The sequence below is a fragment of the Typopeltis vanoorti genome, chromosome 18, assembly GCF_054136105.1.
Source record: "Typopeltis vanoorti isolate ZY-2024b chromosome 18, IOZ_Tvanoo_1.0, whole genome shotgun sequence".
Taxonomy (NCBI): Eukaryota; Metazoa; Arthropoda; class Arachnida; order Uropygi; family Thelyphonidae; genus Typopeltis; species Typopeltis vanoorti.
In genome coordinates, this window is record NC_143566.1 from 98,720,193 (window position 1) to 98,743,320 (window position 23,128).

Genomic DNA, 23,128 nt, shown 5'->3' on the forward strand with positions numbered 1-23,128 from the left:
TTTTGTGTATGTATTGGCCTGTGTGTGTGTAGGTTTGCGGTAAACCTACACACACACAGGCCAATACATACACAAACGACACATTAAATACTTCCATTTTGGGAAAACTGGCTTTTCTGACCACGCACTCCAAACATACCACATAATTGATTGGAAAAATACCAAGTCCCTACACAGCACCAAAACCTGGTTTGAGAGAAAATTTAAAGAGTCACGTGAAATACTCAAACACAATCCAAATCTCAACAAAAATGATAGCCTAACCATTTCAAGAATGTGGAGGACCCAACTACAACCTGTATAACGAGCTAAACTAGCCATAGAAAAATCCCACTACAAGAAGATAACCTGGTGAAGTGTTTGTAACATTCAACAGCAACTGAAAGAAATCATATTATATCAGAACTGTACAAATTCAGAAGAATATTAATACATGAGGACTTTAGCAGTTTATTGTAGTTGTATTTATATTTTTTTATTTAATATTTTTTTATATATTTTTATTATTATTTTTTTTTTATCACTAGAGATCAGGCTAGGAAAAAGGATTAATTAATATGTAGATTTAGTTTACCAGTATACAGGGGTAGAGCATGTAGCTTGGTTCCTTATACACTTGTATCCTTCCGATGATGACCTCGATACAGGGGTCGAAACGTCAAGTTTTATTTTGTTGAAAGTTTATTTTTCACTTGGTCAGACTATAATAAATTTAGTTTAATCCTTTAAATTTATTATAGTCTGACCAAGTGAAAAATAAACTTTCAACATCTTTCTCTAAATCCAGAGTAATTTAATAAAAAGGTGACACACCGTTTGGCAGCTCCTATAGGAGGAGATGACCTTGCTAATGCTTCTGCCTTGACATCTCCACTTGGGCCTGGCTCCCACTGAAGAGACCTCAATAAAGGTCGAAACGAGTCTGGGTAGTGGCCCTTCCCTTAATGCATAACATTATACATATCCGCAAGGAAATGTGTTTTGCATTATGGGAGATACTGGGATAGGAGTGTTGGTAGCTTGCTCCACCTTTGCAAGGAGTCGCCCGGTGTTGTACCACTTACTCCAGTCCTGAAGATACTTTCAGGCGCAAGCTTTGTTTGCACACACTTGGATAAAGGATTAAACTAAATTTATTATAGTCTGACCAAGTGAAAAATAAACTTTCAACATCTTTCTCTAAATCAAGAGCAATTTAATAAAAAGGTGGTACACCATTTGGCAGCTCCTATAGGAGGAGATGACCTTGCTAATGCTTCTGCCTTGGTATCTCCACTTGGGCCTGGCTCCCACTGAAGAGACCTCAATAAAGAGTCGCCCGGTGTTGTACCACTTTACCCCAGTCCGGAAGATACTTTCAGGCGCAAGCTTTGTTTGCACACACTTGGATAAAGGATTAAACTAAATTTATTATATTCTGACCAAGTGAAAAATAAACTTTCAACATCTTTCTCTAAATCAAGAGCAATTTAATAAAAAGGTGGTACACCATTTGGCAGCTCCTACAGGAGGAGATGACCTTGCTAATGCTTCTGCCTTGGTACCTCCACTCGGGCCTGGCTCCCACTGAAGAGACCTCAATAAAGGTCGAAACTAGTCTGGGTAGTGGCCGTTCCCTTAATGCATAACATTATACATATCTGCAAGATGTGTTTTGCATTATGGGAGATACTGAGATAGGAGTGTTGGTAGCTTGTTCCACCTTTGCAAGGAGTCGCTCAGTGTTGTACCACTTTACCCCAGTCCTGAAGATACTTTCAGGCACAAACTTTGTTTGCACACACTTCGATAAAGGATTAAACTAAATTTATTCAAGTTTTATTTTATTAGTAATTAATAAAATAATCTGTTCAACATGTGTGTTTTTGTGTCCCTAAATTTATAATGGTGAGTTGGCCAGTCTCATATGGAGGTAGGGTTTTTTCACCTGGAAACTTAGGTTTTTCATACCCCAGAACAGGCAAACTGGCCCCCGTGAACACACATGGATTACAGTCATGAATATGTCCCAGCCTGGATAAAATTCGGGGGGGGGGGGGGGGGGAGCATTGGTGAACTACCCTATAAAAATCTCACCAGGAATACTATGCAGGTAATGCCTACAAAATCACCTCAGTCGGAAACGACTGAAAGGGAAAACCAGGTTGCATCCAAGAAACACACTATCATGTTCTTGTTAAGAACAGCTCTTATCACAGAATCCTCATATAGTAATCTCTCCTTATTCTCAGTTTCTTTCTTGCTTCTGCTGTGTCACATGCCAGTCACTTCTCAACTTGCTCAAGATCGTTTTTGTCCAATGAAAGACTCCACATAAGTATACTATTTCTCTTCTCAGTGTCACCTCATCATTCACATTACATTCTTCTTTCAAAATCTCATTCTTATTTCATCCACTATCACTCACTCTTCAACTACCTTCTCTACAAACACTCTCGATATTACACCTTTCATCGTTAACATTTGACACCTCATTTTCCTGTTTCTGACAAGTTCCACATTTTTAGCACTTGCTCACAAAACATTTTCAACATTCTCTCTCTCTCCCCCTTCTCTAGCACTATCATATCATAGGCCAATCACACTTGGTAATGAGTACTCTGAGCATACAGTATATTGAAAATTCAAACGAGTAGCCAAGGACACCTTGGCTACTCGTTTGTAGCCAAGTAAAACATTGTTTATTTAAAAGACACAACAAATATTATTGAACAAAAACATAATTGCAGTCATAAACAGGAAAATAAGATAATTAGCAATATTATGAAATATTTACAAAAACAAAATCACATCCGTATACCATATGCTCATTTCAACACTCCACAAAAACCAATTTGACTCCTGATGACCATTCAGTTTACTTTATCATGAATTTTCAAGATCATTCATATCCTTAGCAACTGCTGTATTAAACTTTAGCAGCAAGTTGATGTTTATGGTCTAAGACAGTGGACTATGATGCCAAATTAAAACTGGAATATTATTATTACATGACACGTCCAGGGAGTCCATAGACTCATCAAGGGAGGGCACGTGCTCTACAACTCTCTGTCTCCACCAACTACAACGAACTGCAACTACACCAACACCATCTACAGCCCACTACCACTAGTATTTTCACAGACAATCACAAACATCATGCTCAAAGCAAGATTCGAACCAGCAGCCCTCTGGCTGGAGAGTGGATACACTAACTACTCAGCCAACAAGGCCAGCATAAGAAGAAATCTTCCGATCTAAGGTATATTTATAATTATTTTCCAAATAAATGCAAGAGTTAGCAGTCTAATACCACACGGCAGGATTTTATTTCCCACACAAATGCACTGAGACACAGCAGAAAATATCGATAAGACTGACTTCCCTGATAAGCATTAACTAGGTTTACAAGAATTGAAGCATTCAGCCATACCAGGCCAATGAACCTAACATGTGGAGGAAAAGATGAAAATTATATACAGGGTGGCCATAATTAAAGAGGAAGTGTTCAGAACCCTGTAGCAAAAAATGTATTAGGCGAAATTCAACCAAACTTGGTGTAAGTACACTCTGGAACATGGGGTTTTTATTTACAGAAGATAACAAATAGTATCAATTCTGACAGCAGGGGACAGTGGCTAGAAGAGACACAACAAATCAATTTTAACATTCATATAACTTACAGATGTGGTTCATTATGTCCTCCTTTCAGATGTTCTAAGAACTGCATTCTTAGAACATCTGAAAGTTAGAACATCTTAAGTTCAGCATTCTAAAAATGCTGTACAAAATGTCATTCTATGAATGACATTTTGTACAGTGGAACACAACAGATCTACATTGATTTGCCTCACATGGTGCATTATTCTGTCTTTCAAGGTTGCTAAATCAGAACATCCTTTATACGGAAAGCGTTTCAGATGGTCCCACAACCAAAAGTCACAGGAGTTAAAACCAGGCAAACGAGGTTGCCATGCTGTGGGAAATGCATGACTAATCACTCTGTGTTCTATGAAGTGTTTTTGTAACATTTGCTGTACTGGCAATCCAATGTCAGGTGATGTTCCATCCTGCATGAATATGGTAGAGCTAAGGCAACGTCACTGCTGCAGTTGCAGAAAAACAACGATGCACAGCTTCTCTCGATATCTAACAGAAGATATGGTACACGTCACTGGTCCTGTCAGGCAAAGTTCTTCGAAAAAGTACAGACTAATAATAAACGATGTAGTGAAACCACACTGACTTTTGGTGAATGTAAAGGGGTCTGATGGAACATATGAGGGTTATCTGCAGCCCAAATGCGGCAACTGCATGAGTTCACGCTACCATTCAGATAAAAATGTGCTTCGTCACTCCAAAATATCTTCTATGGCCATGCATCATCCATCTCTATTCGAAATAAGAACATCAGGGCAAACCTGCAGTAGGGTTTCTGCATCACCATGAAGAAAAGTTTGAGTATGGAAGATCTTGTAGGGGGAAAACTTCACCATTTGATGCAGGATTTTCCACACAGCTGAGTATGGCATTTCCAGTTGCCTTTATATAGCCCAAGCACTGCTGGACCCTTGTGCATTGTTCATACCATGTTCCGCGATGGCAGTTGCAGCTTTGTCAACTTGTTGAGGAATAATCTGTTTGCACCCATGTACTGGCTTCACTGATATTTTGTTACATTTTGAAAATTTGCTATTTTCAAATTATAAAATTATTTTACTAAGATTTGTAATTGTCATTAGACCTTTTCTCCTATCCTTCAAACACCAGAATTCTCAAAGCACTGCATTAGCGTCACTGTATTGTTGATAGCAAAGCTTGACTAGCAACACATGTTCTGGTAAGGTGAGATCCATAGCACTTCCTTATCAGAATGACACAAATCCATTTCAGTCTTCCTGGTATCCACCAACTTGTCTGAGATTATGCAAGTATCATGTGATTCTAGTGCTAATTGTCAGCTGGTGGCAGAATTTTGTACTTGTTTTTTTTTTTTTTCTGTAAATCAAAACTTCATGTTCTAGAATGTACTTATAACAAGTTTGATTGAAGTTCATCTAATACATTTTTCACTACAGGACTCTGAACTATTTTACGGTATAAACAACATCAAGAGAGAGAAAAATTTCTTTATCCGACTCATTAATATTTTGCTGGTTTAGTAACCAGCATCATCAGAGCACTGAGGAAAACAATTTAAATTGTAACTGACAACCAAATAAACTGGCCTTCTTAAATAAATGCCAGGACACAAATACCATTCCAAACTAAATTTAGTTTAATCCTTTATTAAAGTGTGAGCAAACAAAGTTTGCGCCTGAAAGTATCTTCAGGACTGGGGCAAGGTGGTACAACACCAGGGCACTCCTTGCAAAGGTGGAGCAAGCTACCAGCACTCCTATCTTAGTATCTCCCATAATGCAAAACACATCTCCTTGCGGATATGTCTAATGTTATGCATTTCCCTTAATGCATAACATTAGACATATCTGCAAGGAGATGTGCTTTGCATTATGGGAGATACTAAGACAGGAGAGTTGGTAGCTTGCTCCACCTTTGCAAGGAGTGCCCTGGTGTTGTACCACTTTACCCCAGTCCTGAAGATACTTTCAGGTGCAAACTTTGTTTGCTCACACTTGGATAAAGGATTAAACTAAATTTATTATACTCTAACCAAGTGAAAAATAAACTTTCAACACCATTCCAAACTGTCTAAGATTCTGACTAAAGTTGAATTCCACAAAAGCTAAAGTATTTATACGCAGACAAGATCAGTGCTAATTTGAGAACAGATTGGCAGCACTCACATCAAGTTAGCAAAAATCAACACTGCTATCACCATGTTACAAGAAAAGCTTTTGGAAATACTTAATCCAGAACTGCAGTCAATTATAATCAATACATCTGAAAATGCTGCTAGTAAAGAATTTGAAAAAGTTAAGAATCGGCATCTGAAAATGTTTGCAGCACTTCACCAGTGAAGCTATTCCCGACTACAACCACGACAAGAATGCTTAGTGTTGAATCTATCGTTGCAGACACTCTCAGAAGATGCAGTCAAACACACTTGGTCATGGGCATAATTTCACCTTCATGTCCAAAACAGTACCAAATCTGAAAATTATGACTAGCATAGAACGTGCTATCTTAAATTCACAATGACTAATAACATTTGTTTGGATATGACTAGTATTGTAACAATCCAAACCTCCTAAAAATATCATTCCACCTAAAGAAATATCATGAAAAAGTTATATAGGAACAAGTAAATTATTGTAACTAAAGCTGATAAGAGAAATGTTACAGTCATTATGAACTAAGCAGACTACAACAGAAAAATGAATCATCTTAAAGAATCCTCTATTATTAGATCACAGATTGGGATCCTACAAAATCGTAAGAAAAAAGTGTATAAATTATTTAAGAAAAGTCATATCTTGGCCCAAAGAAATTAGCAAAGAACTCCAACTTTATCATGTCAAACCACTCCAGATATACAAGGCCAATAAAATTCACAAACCTAATACCCCCACCCCTTCGACCTATAGACAGCCCTTCCTACAAACTGGCCAAATCTTTATCCAAAGCACTTTCCTCCCTTACAGGCAACTCTTCCTCATCAATTAAAAACTCTCTGCACTTTAAAACATTAATAAAAATTCTAACTTTGATAAATTCTGGTCATGCTCAGTTTCAATATTACTTCACTATTCACTAATGGACATTTGACAGAGACCCTTAACCTCATTAAGCCACATTTCCCTCTTGACATAACTGAATTATTTAGATTCACCATATATGTACAGGTTACTTCCTATGGAAATGAAAAATACGCAAACAGCTGGATGGAAATGTTATAGGTTCTCATTATAAATGCAAATTATAAATTTCAAAGTTACTTCATTATCCTGTATAAGAATACCTTCTTGCTTATGGTAAGCCTGAAATGGCTTAAAATATTGCAAGACTTTATTAAGTCACTGACTGCAATTTTACTACACTTTTTTTAGTTCTTAATTTTTTTTATATAACAGTAGACTGGTTGTCTTATTATTAATTAATCAGCAAATCATATCATTTTATTAAAAAATAAAGTTCATTGCTGTCTGTATTTTACTGCTACTTATTTTTAATCTTATGTATAAGGCCTGTAACAGCCAAGAAATTTAGCACCATAGTTACTAATTAATGCAGTGGTAGGACAGTTATCCATGCAGCTGCTTTGTCTGATTATTTAACTTTGCATTTTTGCCAACTGCACAAATTCTCTGGCCAGTTTATCTAAGTTTTTGTTTCAGGTTTCTGGGAGAAAAAATCTTGGCTAATTCATAGAAGCACTGAAAGAAGTTTCACTTAAAAAGTTCTTATAGAGGTTTCAGACAAGTGTATAAAAATTCAGAAGCAAAGTAAAAATGCAATCATTAAGCAATATTCTTGAATTAAATTCAAAACTTTTCCTCTTCACATTATTTTTTGATACTACAGATTCAAATGATTAGACATACAGAACTTTTTTCTTGTTTCTAACATGTTGAAACCAGCAATCTTCCAAGAGAGGGTTACCACTCAATGCTTATCTTATTCTTAAGGTTTATTATTAATAATAACTGGTAATTAGCTTAAGGAATCAAAAGGTTAAGTTTTATTATTAATAATAACTGGTAATTAGCTTAAGGAATTAACAATGCATATAACAGATATTAATTAAAGCAAACTTTAGTGAATACCTTCAATATTTCGACATCTTCAGGAACATACAAATATGGTATGTGCAAGCAGGCATTAACAAAAGCAAATGAGGAAGAAGGCAAGAAACTAATATTGTTCCTAAAGTCCTAATGGTGCACTCTAGTGAGCTAATTGGGTTGTCTTTGCCGCTGGGCTGAAGTTCTCATAATGTAGGCTTCCCAAATTTGGGGTAGTTTCATGCACCCAAATTTCTTGAGGTTTGGAATATTTTTTAGAGCTGCTGATGATGCCATGAATAATCTTTCATATGAACTTGCTGTGGTGTATTATTTTAGTTTTCTTCCAACGAATTCTATGGCAGGTATCTAAGGCATGGTCTGCCAGCCCATAGTGGCTGCACTGGTGAAACTGGATGTAGTCTTTGTGTTCTCAAATCCTGATATTCGCTGTCCTATCTGTTTGGCCAAAGTAGGACAATTTACAGCTGCAAGGGACCTGGTATACACCAGGTAGGTCTAGGGGAGGAGTGGTTGGTCTTTGGCAGAAGTTTCTTGCCTTCTTCCTCATTTGCTTTTGTTAGTGCCTGCGTGCACATACCATATTTGTATGTTCCTGAAGATGGCAACGTGACGTTGCCAAAATATTGAAGGTATTCATTAAAGTTTGTTTTAATTAATATCCGTTATATGCATTGTTAATTTCTTAAGCTAATTACCAGTTATGTATGACCAACGTATAAGCCTTGCTACAAGTATTATTAATAATAATAAAAAATACCTGTTTAATTTTGAATAATGACATTGTTTCCTAGCAAGTTGGGCAGCTTTTCGACTGTTTGGATGTAACATATTGTGATGCTTCTGGGAAGTGACTTTTGGCTATTAATAAAACAAATAAATTGAATGATAGTAAAGTATTAATCTTGGTTAAAAGCTACAGAAAAATGCAATAAGAACTATGTAAATACAATTATTTTGCAAGTAGACTAAATTACCTTACAATCTAATGCATTCCAAACATTCTAATCTCATCTGCAGACTACTAAACGAATATGGCTAAGTCAATTCAGGGAGGATAGAAAAGATAGAACAGGGGGAGGAGTACTGTTGATGATAGCTGATGCATTGCAGCCAAAGAAAGTAGTATATCATGTGAATGAGAGTTCATTTGAGGCGGTCTGGTGTGAAATAGTGACCAACGCAACCAAATATACAGTTGGATGCTGCTATAGGCTAGGGATACAGGGGGAGATATTGAATATTGAATTCATGTATCAGCAAATTAGTGCAGGTTTAGTGATTATTATGAGGGATTTTAATTATGGTGATATCAATTGGAAGGAAGAAATATCACGTAGCAAAAAGGAAATGGAGTTCATACATCTTCTACGAGATAATTACTTGAAACAGCACATAACTGAAGAGACATGTGGTGTGAGAGTGTTGGACCTGGTTACTGGTTCAGATGATATATGCATAAGTAAGGTGCCCTCGTTACCTCCAATTGGTGAAAGCGATCATGTGGTATTGACTTGAGAGTTGCAAAATCTGTGGATTTTTCTGTTAAGAAGCGGGTATATACGGAACTACAGGTTAGGCAATTATATTCAGATAACAAGCTTCGGAGTGAGCTTGCAGCCATCCCATGGCAGAACATATTGCAGGGGGGAAATGCCCCCTTCTTAACAGAAAAATGATCTGCAAAAAAAGAAAATGTTATGGAGAATGTACAAGAAGAAACAATCAGTACACCCATGAGCAGTACAAGGCTCAAGCTAGGAAGGTTACCAGCATATTAAGAAAAGCTAAATCAGATTATGAGAAGGCCTTAGCCAAGGAGATCAAGGGTAATCCCAAAGAGTTCGTCCGCTATGTGGCAAGTAAAAGGAAGAATGACTTTGGAAGGATAACCTTAGTGGGTGCTGATGGTATTGAGGTGACTAACTGAGATGTAATAGTAGAGTTACTGAGTGATCACTTTTCAAAAGTCTATCACCCAAGTGAGGATATCTCTGTACCTGTAGCAATAACTAATGTGAGAATTGAAGCTAAGAAATCAGAGGTATTTAATATATTGCAAAATTTAAATGCAAACACTACTGTAGATTTAGATGGAATATCAGCTCCAGTGTTGCGTGAATGTGCAAAGGAATTATCAACCCCCTCTTACTTGGATATTTAACTTAAGTTTGAACTCTAGTATGGTCCCTAGGGAGTGAAAGTTAGGCAAAGTGGTTCCATTGCATGAGGGTGGCTCTAAAACAGCGGTAGTTAATTACAGACCAATCACCATCTCAGGAGTAGTGGTAAAAGTATTGGAAAGGTTGGTTAAAGACAAAATTCAAGAATGGGTGGATCAGGATATGATACTCTATAGAGGCCAACATGGTTTTGTTAAAGGAAGATCCTGCCTTAGCAATCTATTAACTTTTCATAATAGAATGGCATCTGAGTTGGACAAAGGAACTGGCTATACAGTGGTACTTCTGGATTTTGCTAAGGCTTTTGACAGGATACCCCATGGAACACTGTTATGCAAATTGGAGCAGATGGGAATGGATACTAAATTGGTGATATGGATAAGAGAATGGCTCAGGAAGAAATACCAGGAGATGGTGTATGGAGGAGCCGAGTCTAGGATGAGGCAGGTGACCAGTGGTATGCCTCAAGGCTCTGTGCTTGGGCCACTGTTGTTTAATTTGTATATAAATGATATAGGAAATGGCTTAAAGGGAGATATTCAGTTGTTTGCTGATGATGCAAAGTTGGGAAGCGCAATAAAAAATCAAGCTGATGTTGAAAGTTTGCAGGATGATTTAAATACGCTGGTAGAATGGGCAAAAGGTAATGGATGTCAGTTCAATGTGGAAAAGTGGAAAGTTATGCATTTTGGGATTAAAAGATTACCAGCTGTGCACTACATTGATGGAACAGTACTCCAAGAGATTGATGAGGCTAGGGACTTAGGAGTGTTGGTAGATAGGGAGATGAAGTTCAGGGGACACATTGCTAAGGTGTCCAAGATTGCACATAGGATTACTTGGTTGTTGAGGAACACACTGACATTCAGAGATAAAGAGGTTAGTATCCCCCTTTTTAAAGCGTTGAAAGTTCCACATTTGGATTACTGTGCTCAGGTCTGGTCACCTGGATTCCTTGGAGATGAGGAGGCTGTGGAGAAGGTTCAGAGAAGAGTGACTAAGTTGGTGAGTGATGTAAAAAATGCTCCCTACATTGATAGATTGAGAGCTTGTGGATTGAGAGATTGGTTGATAGGCAGAGATGAGGGGATATGATAGAAACATTTAAATTACTGAAAGGTTTTTATAGGATTGATGCAGGGGAAATGTTTCAGCTGTGTGATAGTGATGGAAGAACAAGAGGTCATCCCTGGAAATTAAAGAAGAGTGTGGTTAACAAGGGTGTGAGAACAAAGTATTTTGCCTGGAGGGTGGTGAATGAGTGGAATTCACTGCCTGACTTTTGTGAGCTCTTCGTCTGTAAATGAATTCAAGAAGAGATATGACAGATATTGTCTTGCTAGTTTGGGTCTCCCACGATGAGTCTACCGACTGCATGGAGATACCTGTAATAATAATAATTCCAACTTCTAGTGGTGTAGCCTCTTTCCACAAACAGGGCTCTGGCATACTAGTCATTGTAAAAGGCATATCTTCTCTAGTTGAAGGAGATAATACTTCGGGATTCCATTGAGGCCTGAAGTAGTCAGCTGTCATGTTTGGTCTTCAGAGAAAAAGCATCAGTCTTTAGTCCCCCCCCCCAATATCACTTGCAGTGTAAGGTGACATTGCAAGTGACTCCTCAAGGATAAAGCAATAAAACAATATTCTGAGATGTGCTACCAAATTATACATGGGAACCAAATCAGGATGCAATCCCTAGTTTTTCACCAAAAAGAAAACAGAAAAATCCTGAATAACTTAGATACCAACAAGTCATCACATCAGGTAAGTATTCCACTTTTATGTTAAAAAAAAGTGTGGACAAAACTAACACCGGTACTATACGTTGAAGATACCAAGAAATTTTATATACTTTTATATACTTGGTTTTAATCCATTTCCTAAGTAAGCAAAACAAAGTTTTGCGAGTGAAATATATTGATGTCTAAGCTACTTGTATATATATATAGAGGCTAATGACTTCATACCACTTGCCTTAGCATGTATCCCATAATGCAAAGCACACCCCCTTTCAGGCTTGAATGATTCTATGCATAATGGGAAGGGCAAGTGATATGAAGTCATTAGCCTCTATACACACACACACACACACACACACACACACACACACACACACACACACACACACACACACACACACACACACAAGTAGCTCAGGCGTGAATATATTTCATGCACAAAACTTTGTTTTACTTACTTGGGAAAAGGATTGATGATGATGATGATGATTAAAACCATCATCATCATCAAATTCCTGCCCTGTACCCTCAAGGGGTGTACAGGATATGATAGTAGTACATGAAAAATTAACATTATTACTAACTTCCTATGTACAATTTTCTTCCAAATCAGTCTGTTACTTGTTACGACTCCAACAATTTCAGATCCTAACCACTTTGTACCGTATCAATCCACCTATATCTTGGTTTTCCTCTGGGTCATTTTCCTGCCAACCTGGCAGAGAACAATTGTTTTGCTATTCTTTCTTCACCCATTCTGTTTAAGTGACCATACGAAAAGAGATTAGCGCTGCTAACGCATTCCTGGATGCTGACAATGTCTAGTTCTTTCCTAATATCCTCGTTTTTAATATGATATGGCCATTGATGCCATCTGTTCATACCCCTAATCTTTTTCAGGACACTCATATCTGCATTCTCTGGTGTTTGGTCAACTGTTTTACTTCTGACTCAACTCTCAGATCCGTAAGTTAAAACTGGTTTGAACATAGTCTTGTATAATACTAATTTTGTGTTCTGACTAATTTCTCTCTTATTCCATATGAATTTATTCAGTTGACTTCCTACCATACCAGCTTTGTTGATTCTGTTGTCTATTTCCATATTTAACTTACCACCTTCATTAAAAATTGTGCCTAAGTAGCTGAAATGTTTTACTTGTTCTATAAGTCTCCATTCACAATGCAGTTGATATTTTCAATGTTTCTGCCTATTTTCATTGTCTTTATCTTTTTAATGCTGACCTTCATACCATATCTATTACAACAGTTATTCAATTTACTCAGGGAATCTTGCAGACTTGCAGCAGATTTATTTTGAAGTATAACATCATCTGCATAAAGCAAAGAGCTGACATTAACATCTCCAATTTTGATATCATACTTAATACCACTTTCTTTCATAACGTGATCATATAGATAATGAATAACAGAGGGTATAATGTACATCCTTGTCTCACACCAGATTTAACATTAAACCATCTTCCTGTACTTCCTTCAATTCTAACTGCTGACTTACAACTCAAATAGAAATGCTACAGTTATATAGTGTTAATGGGGTATTGCTTGATATAATGCCCCATTGACACCATATCATCATCATCATCATTAGTGTTTTGTCTCTTGACAGGTCCAATGGTATAACTCAGCAGATTCTCTTCCCCAAATTTCCTCTGTCTCTTGCTTCCTCTTTCATTTCCTTCTATCTTCTTGTTCCCATTATATCATCAAGCATCGTTAGTCGTCTTCTTCCTCTTGGATGCTTTCCTTCAATTTTCCCTTCTATCATTCTTTTCAGTAGGCGGTCTCCTCTTAATACATGTCCTATCCAGTTATGCTTTCTTCTTCTTATGGTCTTTAGTAAATTCCTTTCTTCTTCAACTCTTTGTAATACTTCTTCATTGATGATTTTTTCAGTCTACTTTATTTTCTCCATAACCGCATTTCAAATGCCTCCAACATTTCAGCTTCTTTCTTCCTAATTGTCCATGTTTCTGACCCATATAAGGTCATACTCCAAATATAGCACTTAATAGCCTTTTCTTTAGATTTTTATTCATTTTATTAATAAACAAATTTTTCTTGCTATAAAAGGCATATTTTCCTTTGTTAATTCTTTCTTTTATTTCCATGTCACATTTTCTTGTATTATACTACCAAGGTATTTGTATTGTCTCACTTGCTCTACATATAATTGTATAAAAATTGACACCATATAACTGTAGCATATTGAATAGTTTCTCTCTTGGCACCTTGTCATATGCCTTTTTCCCGATTGACAAAACTTAAATACAGATCTTTGTTATATTCTCATGCTTTCTGAACTATTTGTCGTAAAGTGAACATCTCATCCTGACAGCCTCTATTTGGCCAGAATCCAGCTTGTTCTTCACCAAGCTTTTCTTCCACAAGTCTTCTCAACCGTTTCTGAAGAATATTTGCAACCAGGAACACTAAATAGGGAAATAACTCTGTAATTCTCACATTCAGTTTTATTTCCCTTTTTATATATGGGTACTATGAGAGCTCCATTCCAATCATTTGGAATTTGTACCTCTGTCCAGGCCTTCTGAACTATGCAGTGCAGCCACTGTAAGACTTTTATACCACCATACTTGAACATTTCTGGTCGTATATCATCTACTCCTGCTGCCTTTCCACATTTCAAGCCTTTGATGGCTTTTTCTACTTCAAGTATGGATATGTATTTCATTTAGCAATTTTTCGAAGTAATTACTCCATACTTTAAATATATCTTTTTCTCCTGTTTTTCTGTCATCTTTATCATCTCTAACTCCTTTTACAGCACTCTTTCCTTCATTTCTAAGCTTCTTCAATAACTTCCATAATATTATACCACTATCGTGATATTTATTTTCTATATTCTTGCCAAAGTCCTCCCATGACTTCTGTTTAGCTAGTTTTACACACTGTTTAACTTTCTTAGATTTGTCTCTGTATTCTCTAAGAGCACAAGCTGACTTATTTGCCAGGAACTTTTGATATGCCCTCTTCTTTTCCTTCACAGCTTCTTTTAACTTCCTGTGTCCACCAAGGAGTTCTGATTTTTCTATCCTTGCAGACAACCTCACCACATGCTCTCTGGCTGAATCAATCAGGGCTCTCTTCAAGGCTTGCCACTGAATCTCCAAGGTTTGGTTCCTGTTCTCATGCTCTTTCATTTTTTCTTCAATAATCTTTGTGTATTTTAGTCTCCAGTTCACATCTGAGAACTGCTCAACTTTTATTAGCTTTAAAACTTTCTTACATGTTATTCTTTTCAATATGAAATTCAATTTTATCCTGCTCAAGACTAAATAGTGATCACTTCCAATTTCAAATCCTCTGTACACTCTGGTGTCCTGCACCAGGGAGAAAACATCACTATCAACAATAACATAGTCAATGAGACTTTTCTTATTCCTTGCCTCTTCTCTTCATGTGAATTTGTGCACATTTTTATGTTGGAACATGGTGTTAGTAATAACCAGTACATGTCCTGAGCAGAAATCCAACAGGTATTTGCCATTATTATTAGCTTTGCTCTTTTCTTCACATTTTCCCAAAATATTTTTGTATGTCTGACAATCATTTCATACTCTGCTATTTAGATCCCCACAAGGACCAACTTTTCCTTTTTCATTGTGTCAGTTGCTTTCTCTAAAGCCTCAAAAAATTCCTCCACTTCTACCTTAGTAGAACCTTCTGTGGGACCATAGGCACAAATAAGTCTCAGTGTCCAGTTCCCTATTCTGATATTTGCCCACATCACTCTACTGAAAACTGCCTGCCATTGAAGAAGATTAGCCTCGTTGAATCCTTCTTTCACTTGATTGTCATTGCCTGAATATAACATTTTGTATTTATTACTCAGAAAGATCTCACCAGTTTTTGTCATTTTTGTTTCAGTCACTCACCCTTATTATGTCGATCTGGTACTTATCTAATTCCTCAGCTAGCGCTATTTCTTCGCCATTCAGACTTCTTATGTTGATAGCACCGATCTTTAACTCTGGTGATGTTGAGTTGGGGTGTGTTTTAAGATTTGTTTGTAGCCAACTTTTTGCTGTTTGCTCTGGTTTCCTGGCAAAAACAACAGGGGGGGCCTTGTTTAACTGGTAGACGCCCCAGCTGGCATGGAGTTTTGTCATGTTGTACCATCATTTTGTATTTTGGTTTAAGCCAATAAGAATACAATTTGGTTGGCTAAATCCCAAATTGCCAGCCCATCGTCGTTCGTTCAGTATTCAGGAAGATACCCAACATACCCATCAGGTTGCACCACAAGAAGGTGAGGATTGGACACTATGTCAGAATCCCTGGTCGGTTCTCCGCATTCCTTTAAAGGCTATGTGGAGGTCTCCTCTCAGTTATACAGCTTTGACCCTTCAAGTATATAAATTTTTTTGGGGTCTTTAACGTATTTTACATCCAAGGTAAAAAACTTTCTAACATCATATAGGACTATAAGGTTAGAATTACACCTTCAACTTTGGCTTATGTTGGGCCCATACACAGGAGGTTAGTTGGTCAACCTATAGTACATTAGTACCGTGTATAGATAGTGAGTTGGAAAAGGAAGAATTTGTTTACATTTGATTTGAATGACTTTAAATTGTATTCCTCTTCTTCCTTTCCAGGCTTATAGGCTAAGTGGCCTGTTCCAGACTCAATTCCATCTTTTTAAGGGTCTTCCTCTGCATCGAGTACCTTTTGGGTGGTAATTTAGAATTTGTTTAGGTATTCTGCTTCTATTCAATTGTATTCCTTCAATATATATATATATATATATATATATATGTATATATGATGGATTTGTATAAATAAATAAAACAACTGTTTCACATGTTTGCAACTTATTATAATGCCAATGTATAATAAATTTAGCTTAATCCTTTATCCTTCCCTTTTTTACCAATGCAGTGTGAGCAAACAAAGTTTGCGCCTGAAAGTATCTTCAGGACTGGGGTAAGGTGGTACAACACCAGGGCACTCCTTGCAAAGGTGGAGCAAGCTACCAACACTCCTATCTCAGTATTTCCCATAATGCAAAACACATCTCCTTGCGGATATGTCTAAGGTGTTGTACCACCTTACCCCAGTCATGAAGATACTTTCAGGTGCAAACTTTGTTTGCTCACACTTGGATAAAGGATTAAACTAAATTTATTATACTCTAACCAAGTGAAAAATAAACTTTCAATACAATGCCAATGGTAAAATAAATACCTTCTTGATTATGTTTTAATGAAATATAATCTCATCATGTGCATTTCTTGTTTAAGCCAATACAGAGTATAATTTGGTCAGCTAAGTCCCAAATTGTCAGCCCATCCTTGGTCATTCAGAATCCAGTAAACAGGGTGCACCGCATGAATTCAGGTGAGGACTGGACATCAGGTCAGAAGCCCCAGTTGGATCTTCACATTTGGAGATCTACTCCCAGTTATTTGGATTTGACCCTTAAGCAACTCCAAATTTAATAAACCAACTCCTCTTCCTCCTTTTTCATTTCATCCACCTACGTGGATGAAATGAAATGATTAATCCTATATGCAGTTTATTTTGGCTGTCAGTTGTGCATATTCTTTAGAGGAAAATTGTTGATAGGAGATTAATAATAATGTAAACTTTATCATGTAGTGCTCACATAGTAACCTGAACATCCCTTGGGTCTACATATCAATAAATTGATAATGATGATTAAATATTGTAACTTTACCCATGAGCATGGGAACACCAGTGTTACTAAAATTTTAAAAGGAGTATACAGGTACTGAAAGTTTAGGAAACACTGCAGTAGAGTAGCCTCAAGATCTTCCATAAGTAATGTCCTTAACTTTGGCCTTGGTATTTGTCAGTGGGGTGACAATAACCTTGTCAACCACAGCGTTAAGCAAAACATAGCCTGTCTAAATTTCTTGCAAGAAAGATCTCACATAACTTCCCTTACTTGTATTTTTATAATACAGATTTCTCTTCTAGTGCTTACTTACGCTGAAAGCTTTTCCTGGCACAAATACATCTCAGCAATAGCTTCTGCAACCTCCAAATTCATCCAGCCACATAATAATGCAAACATATTTGGGATATGCCCAAAACCTCTCCAAGATTACTCAGTGATATACAGAAGACAATCTGATTAAATGATGACTCCTTTCTCAGAGATTTCCTCCAGTCACTCTCTCTCTCTCTCCCACACACACACACATTTGAGTTCTTCCCTGTCTCTTCTAAGTACTTTTATGGATAACATTCAGCAGATCTAGAAACCATCGTTCCTCCTCTTTCTTTCAAAACTATAATAACAAGAGCAGCCAACAGTCAACATTCATTTATCATCCAAATTTAATTCCAAATTTAATAAACCACTTCCAAATTTAATAAACCAACTCCTCTTCCTGCTTTTTCATTCCATCCACATAGGTGGATAGAATGAAATGCTACATGGCAATTAATCCTATATGCACAGTTTATTTTGGCTGTGCGTATTCTATTGCCAGTTAATCTTGTAGGATGAACAACTGGAACTTCCAGGTTATCTCTATAAGAGACTAACTTACCTTCAGATGAAAAGGCCTTATAAAGATTCTTTGCATCCTAGATGAGATTTAAATCTAGGTCTAGCCTAGATTTAAATCTCATCAAGGTCAATTTGGTCAAGTAAAACACTTGACCAAAGACTAGAGACCACAGATATGAGAGTCCTGAGAAAGATTAAGGACATAAACAGATGGCATCAATGGCAATATCATATTAAAAATGAGGATATTAGGAAAGGACTTGATATTGTCAGTATCCGGGAATGCATTAGCAGAGCTAATCTCAGGTGGTATGGTCCCGTACACAGAATGGGAGAGACAAGATTAGCAAAACAAGTGTTCTCTGCCAAGTTGGCAGGAAAAAGACCAAGAGGAAGTCCAAGATATAGGTGGGTTGATACAGTAAAAAGTGCCTTAGAAGGCAGAAATATAAGACCTAATAATATTGGAGTCTTGACAGGAAACATTGATTTGGAGGAAAATTGTAGATAGGAAGTTAGTAATGATGTAAATTTTTCATGTAGTACTATCATATCCTGTACACCACCCCTTGAGGGTATATATCAGGAATTTAATGATGATGGAGTCTTAGGGGTTGTTCATTATCCATAACAATGCACAGTTCATAAAGCTGCTGCTGCTGTAACTGTGTGGTTTGTGAACATGAACATTACCACACTTGACTGGCCTCCACAGAATCCTGATCTCAACCCTACTGAACATCAGTGGGATGAACTGGAGTGTCAAGTGAGGTCAAGGGGCGTCCACTCCACAACAGTCCAGGACCTCATTACATACCTAAGGGAAGAATGGCCCAAAATTCCAAATCCCCAATGATCACTATCATATGCCCTGCAAGATTGCTGTGGTCATCACAGTGAAAGGAGTTCCTACATCTTATTAAGATGGGTGCCTTGGCTAATTGTTCTTCGCACGGTGGTGCCCATTGCCTTCTTTCCAAGCAGTGTATAAGTCTGTAAAATCTCTCATTATATGTAACTATGTAACTTATCATGTTTGCTTTTACATGTTTTTTTTTAGGAGATTGCACTTAAAGAAATGTCACATTTTGTCTGTAATATATTATTTTGGATTTGTAATGATTTAACCATAAGCATTTGTTAAAATAATGTCTAATTACTAATTAATTATCAGTAAGTCTAATTCTAACAATAGTGAAGAATTCTAAGAATTGCCATATATGGCAATTTCAAAAGATGCACAAAGTATGACATCATCATGGACAGATGTCAATATGTGACCATATATGGAAATTTCGAGAGATTCGAGTGCATGAGTACAACGGAGGTCCAGGCCTACATAAGGCAAGACGTTGAGGACTTTGTCTTAGGGTTTCCACCTTCTCTTACCTGGGTCCCCCACAATGAGAGGTCTGCTGTCAGTGATCAAAAGAGAATAGCTGTAGGTCTTAGGGTAGCTGGGTCCGTTGTCTGTTGTCGGTAATTGAAAGAGAAGAGTCGTAAGTCTTATTTGGCACCACGTGAGGTCAGTTGTCAGTAATCGAAAGAGCACTGAAAGTCATGAGAGTCCTAAGGGCATAGAATAAAAGATGACTCAGACAAAGAAGAAATTTGGCGGGAAATCAAGAACAAGCCAGCAAAAGGAAAGAAGGGAAAATAAAGGAGCACTTTCGTGTGAACAAAATATTCATGTAAAAGCCAGTGATGAACGAGAATTATAAATACTAATATATGTGATAATTCTAAACAAGAATGTACATCAAGTGTGTCTGTTCATGGGTATAATAAGATAATGCATACTGATATTGAATTAAGCCTATTCAAGGTATGCTTTATTGTCAGCATTGTCATGTTCTAGATTGTGATTTAGCTTAAAAGGAAGCAAATTAGAACTAAGTCTGAATTAAGAACAACAAATGGAATAAATTCCAGAATAATGTCCATGTTTAAATTTCCATACATGTTGCTATTATTCATGATGAAATTTCTTCAACAAAAAACTATATAGACACTGGTATGTAAATAATTTAATACCTAAGAGTAATTATTTACAGCCAACATTTCATTAGCTTAAGCTAGCACTACATTTTTTTTCCTTTTTCAGTTTGTGTCTTCACTGAGTGTGTGGTGTTAAATTGACTCCAATGCTAGCTCAAGGTGGTGAAACATCTCCTGTAAATAATTAATTTTAGCTAGCAAATTATCTATTTACATTCTAGTGTCTACTTGGTTACCTGTTACAGAAACTTAAAATTTTTACAAAAAAAAAAAAAAGTAAATTTAATAATTACATTTGCTAGTCGTAATTTCCCTATTTATGACATCTGGTTCTTGCACCTTACTTTTAGTTGGATACTGTATATTACTATAATGATTTACTGGTTTGACAAAGTATTTAGCATCGTCATCAAATTCCTGACATATAACCTCATGGGAGGGGGGGGGGTGCAGGATCATATGATAGTACTACATGAAAGGTTACATCATTACAAACTTCCTATCAACAATTTTCCTCCAGATTAGTCCGTTATCTGTCAACATTCCAATATTATCAGATCTTCTATTTCTTTCTTCTATGGCAATTTTAATTGTATCAATCCACCTATATCTTGATCTTCCTCTGGGTCTTTTTTCCTGCCAACCTGGCAGAGAACACTTTTTGCTAATCTTTTCTCTCCCATTCTGTTTAAGTGGCCATACCACCTGAGATTAGATCTGCTAAAACATTCCTGAATGCTAACAATATGATACTGACATTGATGTCATCTGTCCAGAACCCTAATCTTTCTCGGGACTCTCCAGTCAGTTTTGAACAAGAATTTTATTTCTAACCTAGCATTCATGTGTATAAGTTAAAAATAGTTTGGACACCGTCTTGTATAAAGCTAATTTAGTGTTTTAAACTAATCTCTCTCTCTCTCTCTTATTCCATATAAATTTATTCAGTTGACTTACTACCGAATAAATAAATAAAAACTATGATCTCCTTTTGACTTTTTAAAGTTATTTAATTTATTTTTAATTTAAAGTTGTAATTTTCATTTGGGGAGATAGGTACCTATAGCAACGTTCTCTTGTAAGACTGAGGATATAGCATGTTTGGCTGTAAGTTTTATATATGTCCAAAACATTTGCAGTGTTGAATAGTGTGGTATTAATTTTTTCACAACCAGGCCAAGAAGTAAACTCTTTCAATCTTTTAGTTTTATTTTTGATTCTTTTTTAAGAGTTGTAGTTTACAGTAGGTACTTGCATGAGACACGAGTAAGTTCATCTTTTGAATGAAATATTTTCTATTTAAAGCAACTGTTGTACTACTTTTGTTAGTTTTTACGATGAGTAATTCCTTATTCTTAGGGTATAACCAAACATGTAACATGGTCAGGTCATCATACAAAGGGTCATACCGCATGGTCCATCGTGCAGGTTACCAAGGGATGCGTTCAGGTTTTAGGGGGAGGGACCCGTTCGAAAAACATGTTACAGTCTCCCTTAGACATCATTCCTCAGCACTCTGCTAGAGGAAACTCCATCAATGGGCCCGCTACCTGTTTGAGGAGGTGTTTAGGGGCAGTACAAAGAAATGGTTCTGCAAAAGGACGAAAATGGCACCAAACTATGACTTTAGGGAACTGGAACATCTTTTCTCTGACAGTGAAAGAGAAGGAACTGGTCAAGGAGACCAAGCACCACCAACTAGATTTAGTCAGGCTTTTTTCAACCAAGAGGAGAGGCGCTGGAAGCTTGACCACTCTGGTGTGAGCCTGACAATGTCTGCTCAGGCGGGTGTGGGAATACTCACAAGACCCCGATTGTCAGACTGTGTTGCTGAGTGGATCCCACTGGGGGGGATGGGTATGTGGGTGTTAAGGCTCCAGATGAAAAACCACAACTTGGCTGTGGTGCAAGCCATGCACCTAATCTGAAGTCAGAATATTCTACCTTCCTAAAGGAAGTGGATGCTGCTTTTGACAGGGTGACAGAAATGGAATTAGTCCTGCTAATGGATGACTTTAATGCACATGTTGGAACAGATGACCTGACAGAGGGGGTGTGGTTGAGAGGAATGGAGACCCTGACCTAAACGCGAATGGGTTGAAATTATTGGACTTCTGCTGTAATAACAGCTTGTCCATAATGAACACCTTCTTCCAGCACCGAGAAGTCCCTAAGTATACCTGGTACAAGGATACAAGGTACAGACCTATTATCTTCAGTGCTGGAAGTTCGTGTGAGGAGAGGGGCAAGAAACCAAATACTAACATCAATGCTGGTAGACCTAAGCAGCTATACTGCGTGAAATGGGAAGCATTGGAAAATGAGGCTGTGAGGAAGAATTTTGCAGATAACATCTGCTCCAGATTCAAAGAGATTCCCAAACATACTGCAGATGTTGAGGAGAAGTGGGAGCTGTTCAGAAAAGCTATCACTGCCTCTGCACTCTCATGCTGTGGCAGAAAGCGGCTTGGCGTGGCAACAGTTAGTGAGGCTCTTGGTGGAACCAAGAGGTCCAAAAAGCTGTCCAGGCAAAAAAGGAGGCCTACTTAACATGGCTTAGGGTCAGGTCACCTGAGATGCGTTTCTGGCACACTGAGGTGCGAAAACCTGCTGCTGAGGCAGTAAAGACAGCAAAACAGAAGGCTTGGGAATCCATTGGAGAAAGATTAGGCTCATCCTATGCAAATGCAAACAAAGTATTCTGGCAGACCATCCGCCACCTTCGAGGGAGGAAATTGTGCACAGCAAGGGCAATTAAGGCTTCTGATGCACTTTTAACAACCAAGAAGAATATCCTCCACAGATGGAGGGAATACTTTGAGAGCCTTCTCAACCCAGGTGGCACAGCAGTTGTGGACATTCAAGAGGTGCAGATCAAGGCGATGACTAGTCTCTCACAGCAGAAGAGGTCCATTTAGCAATAAAATCACTAATGGGCAGGGCTGCTGGTGATGATGAAATTTGGCTAGAAATGCTAAAAGCCTTAAATCAAGACAGT

At 37.4% G+C, this 23,128-nt stretch overlaps 1 protein-coding gene across 2 annotated transcripts in view; it reads right to left on the reverse strand.

The window, feature by feature from the left end:
• LOC150096980 (translation machinery-associated protein 16) overlaps positions 1-23,128 on the reverse strand; it is an 85,938-nt gene that overhangs the window by 56,587 nt on the left and 6,223 nt on the right. The window contains exons 1-2 of one of the 2 annotated variants that reach the window (XM_090407967.1): positions 16,203-16,301; positions 8,446-8,546 (exon numbers count right to left, since the gene is read on the reverse strand). In XM_090407967.1, coding sequence (XP_090264093.1) covers positions 8,446-8,516 — 71 coding nt within the window. In that variant the 5' untranslated portion in view covers positions 8,517-8,546; positions 16,203-16,301. Of the gene's footprint in view, positions 1-8,445; positions 8,547-16,202; positions 16,302-23,128 lie in introns of those variants that run through there. The other variant, XM_090407966.1, reaches the window with a different exon arrangement.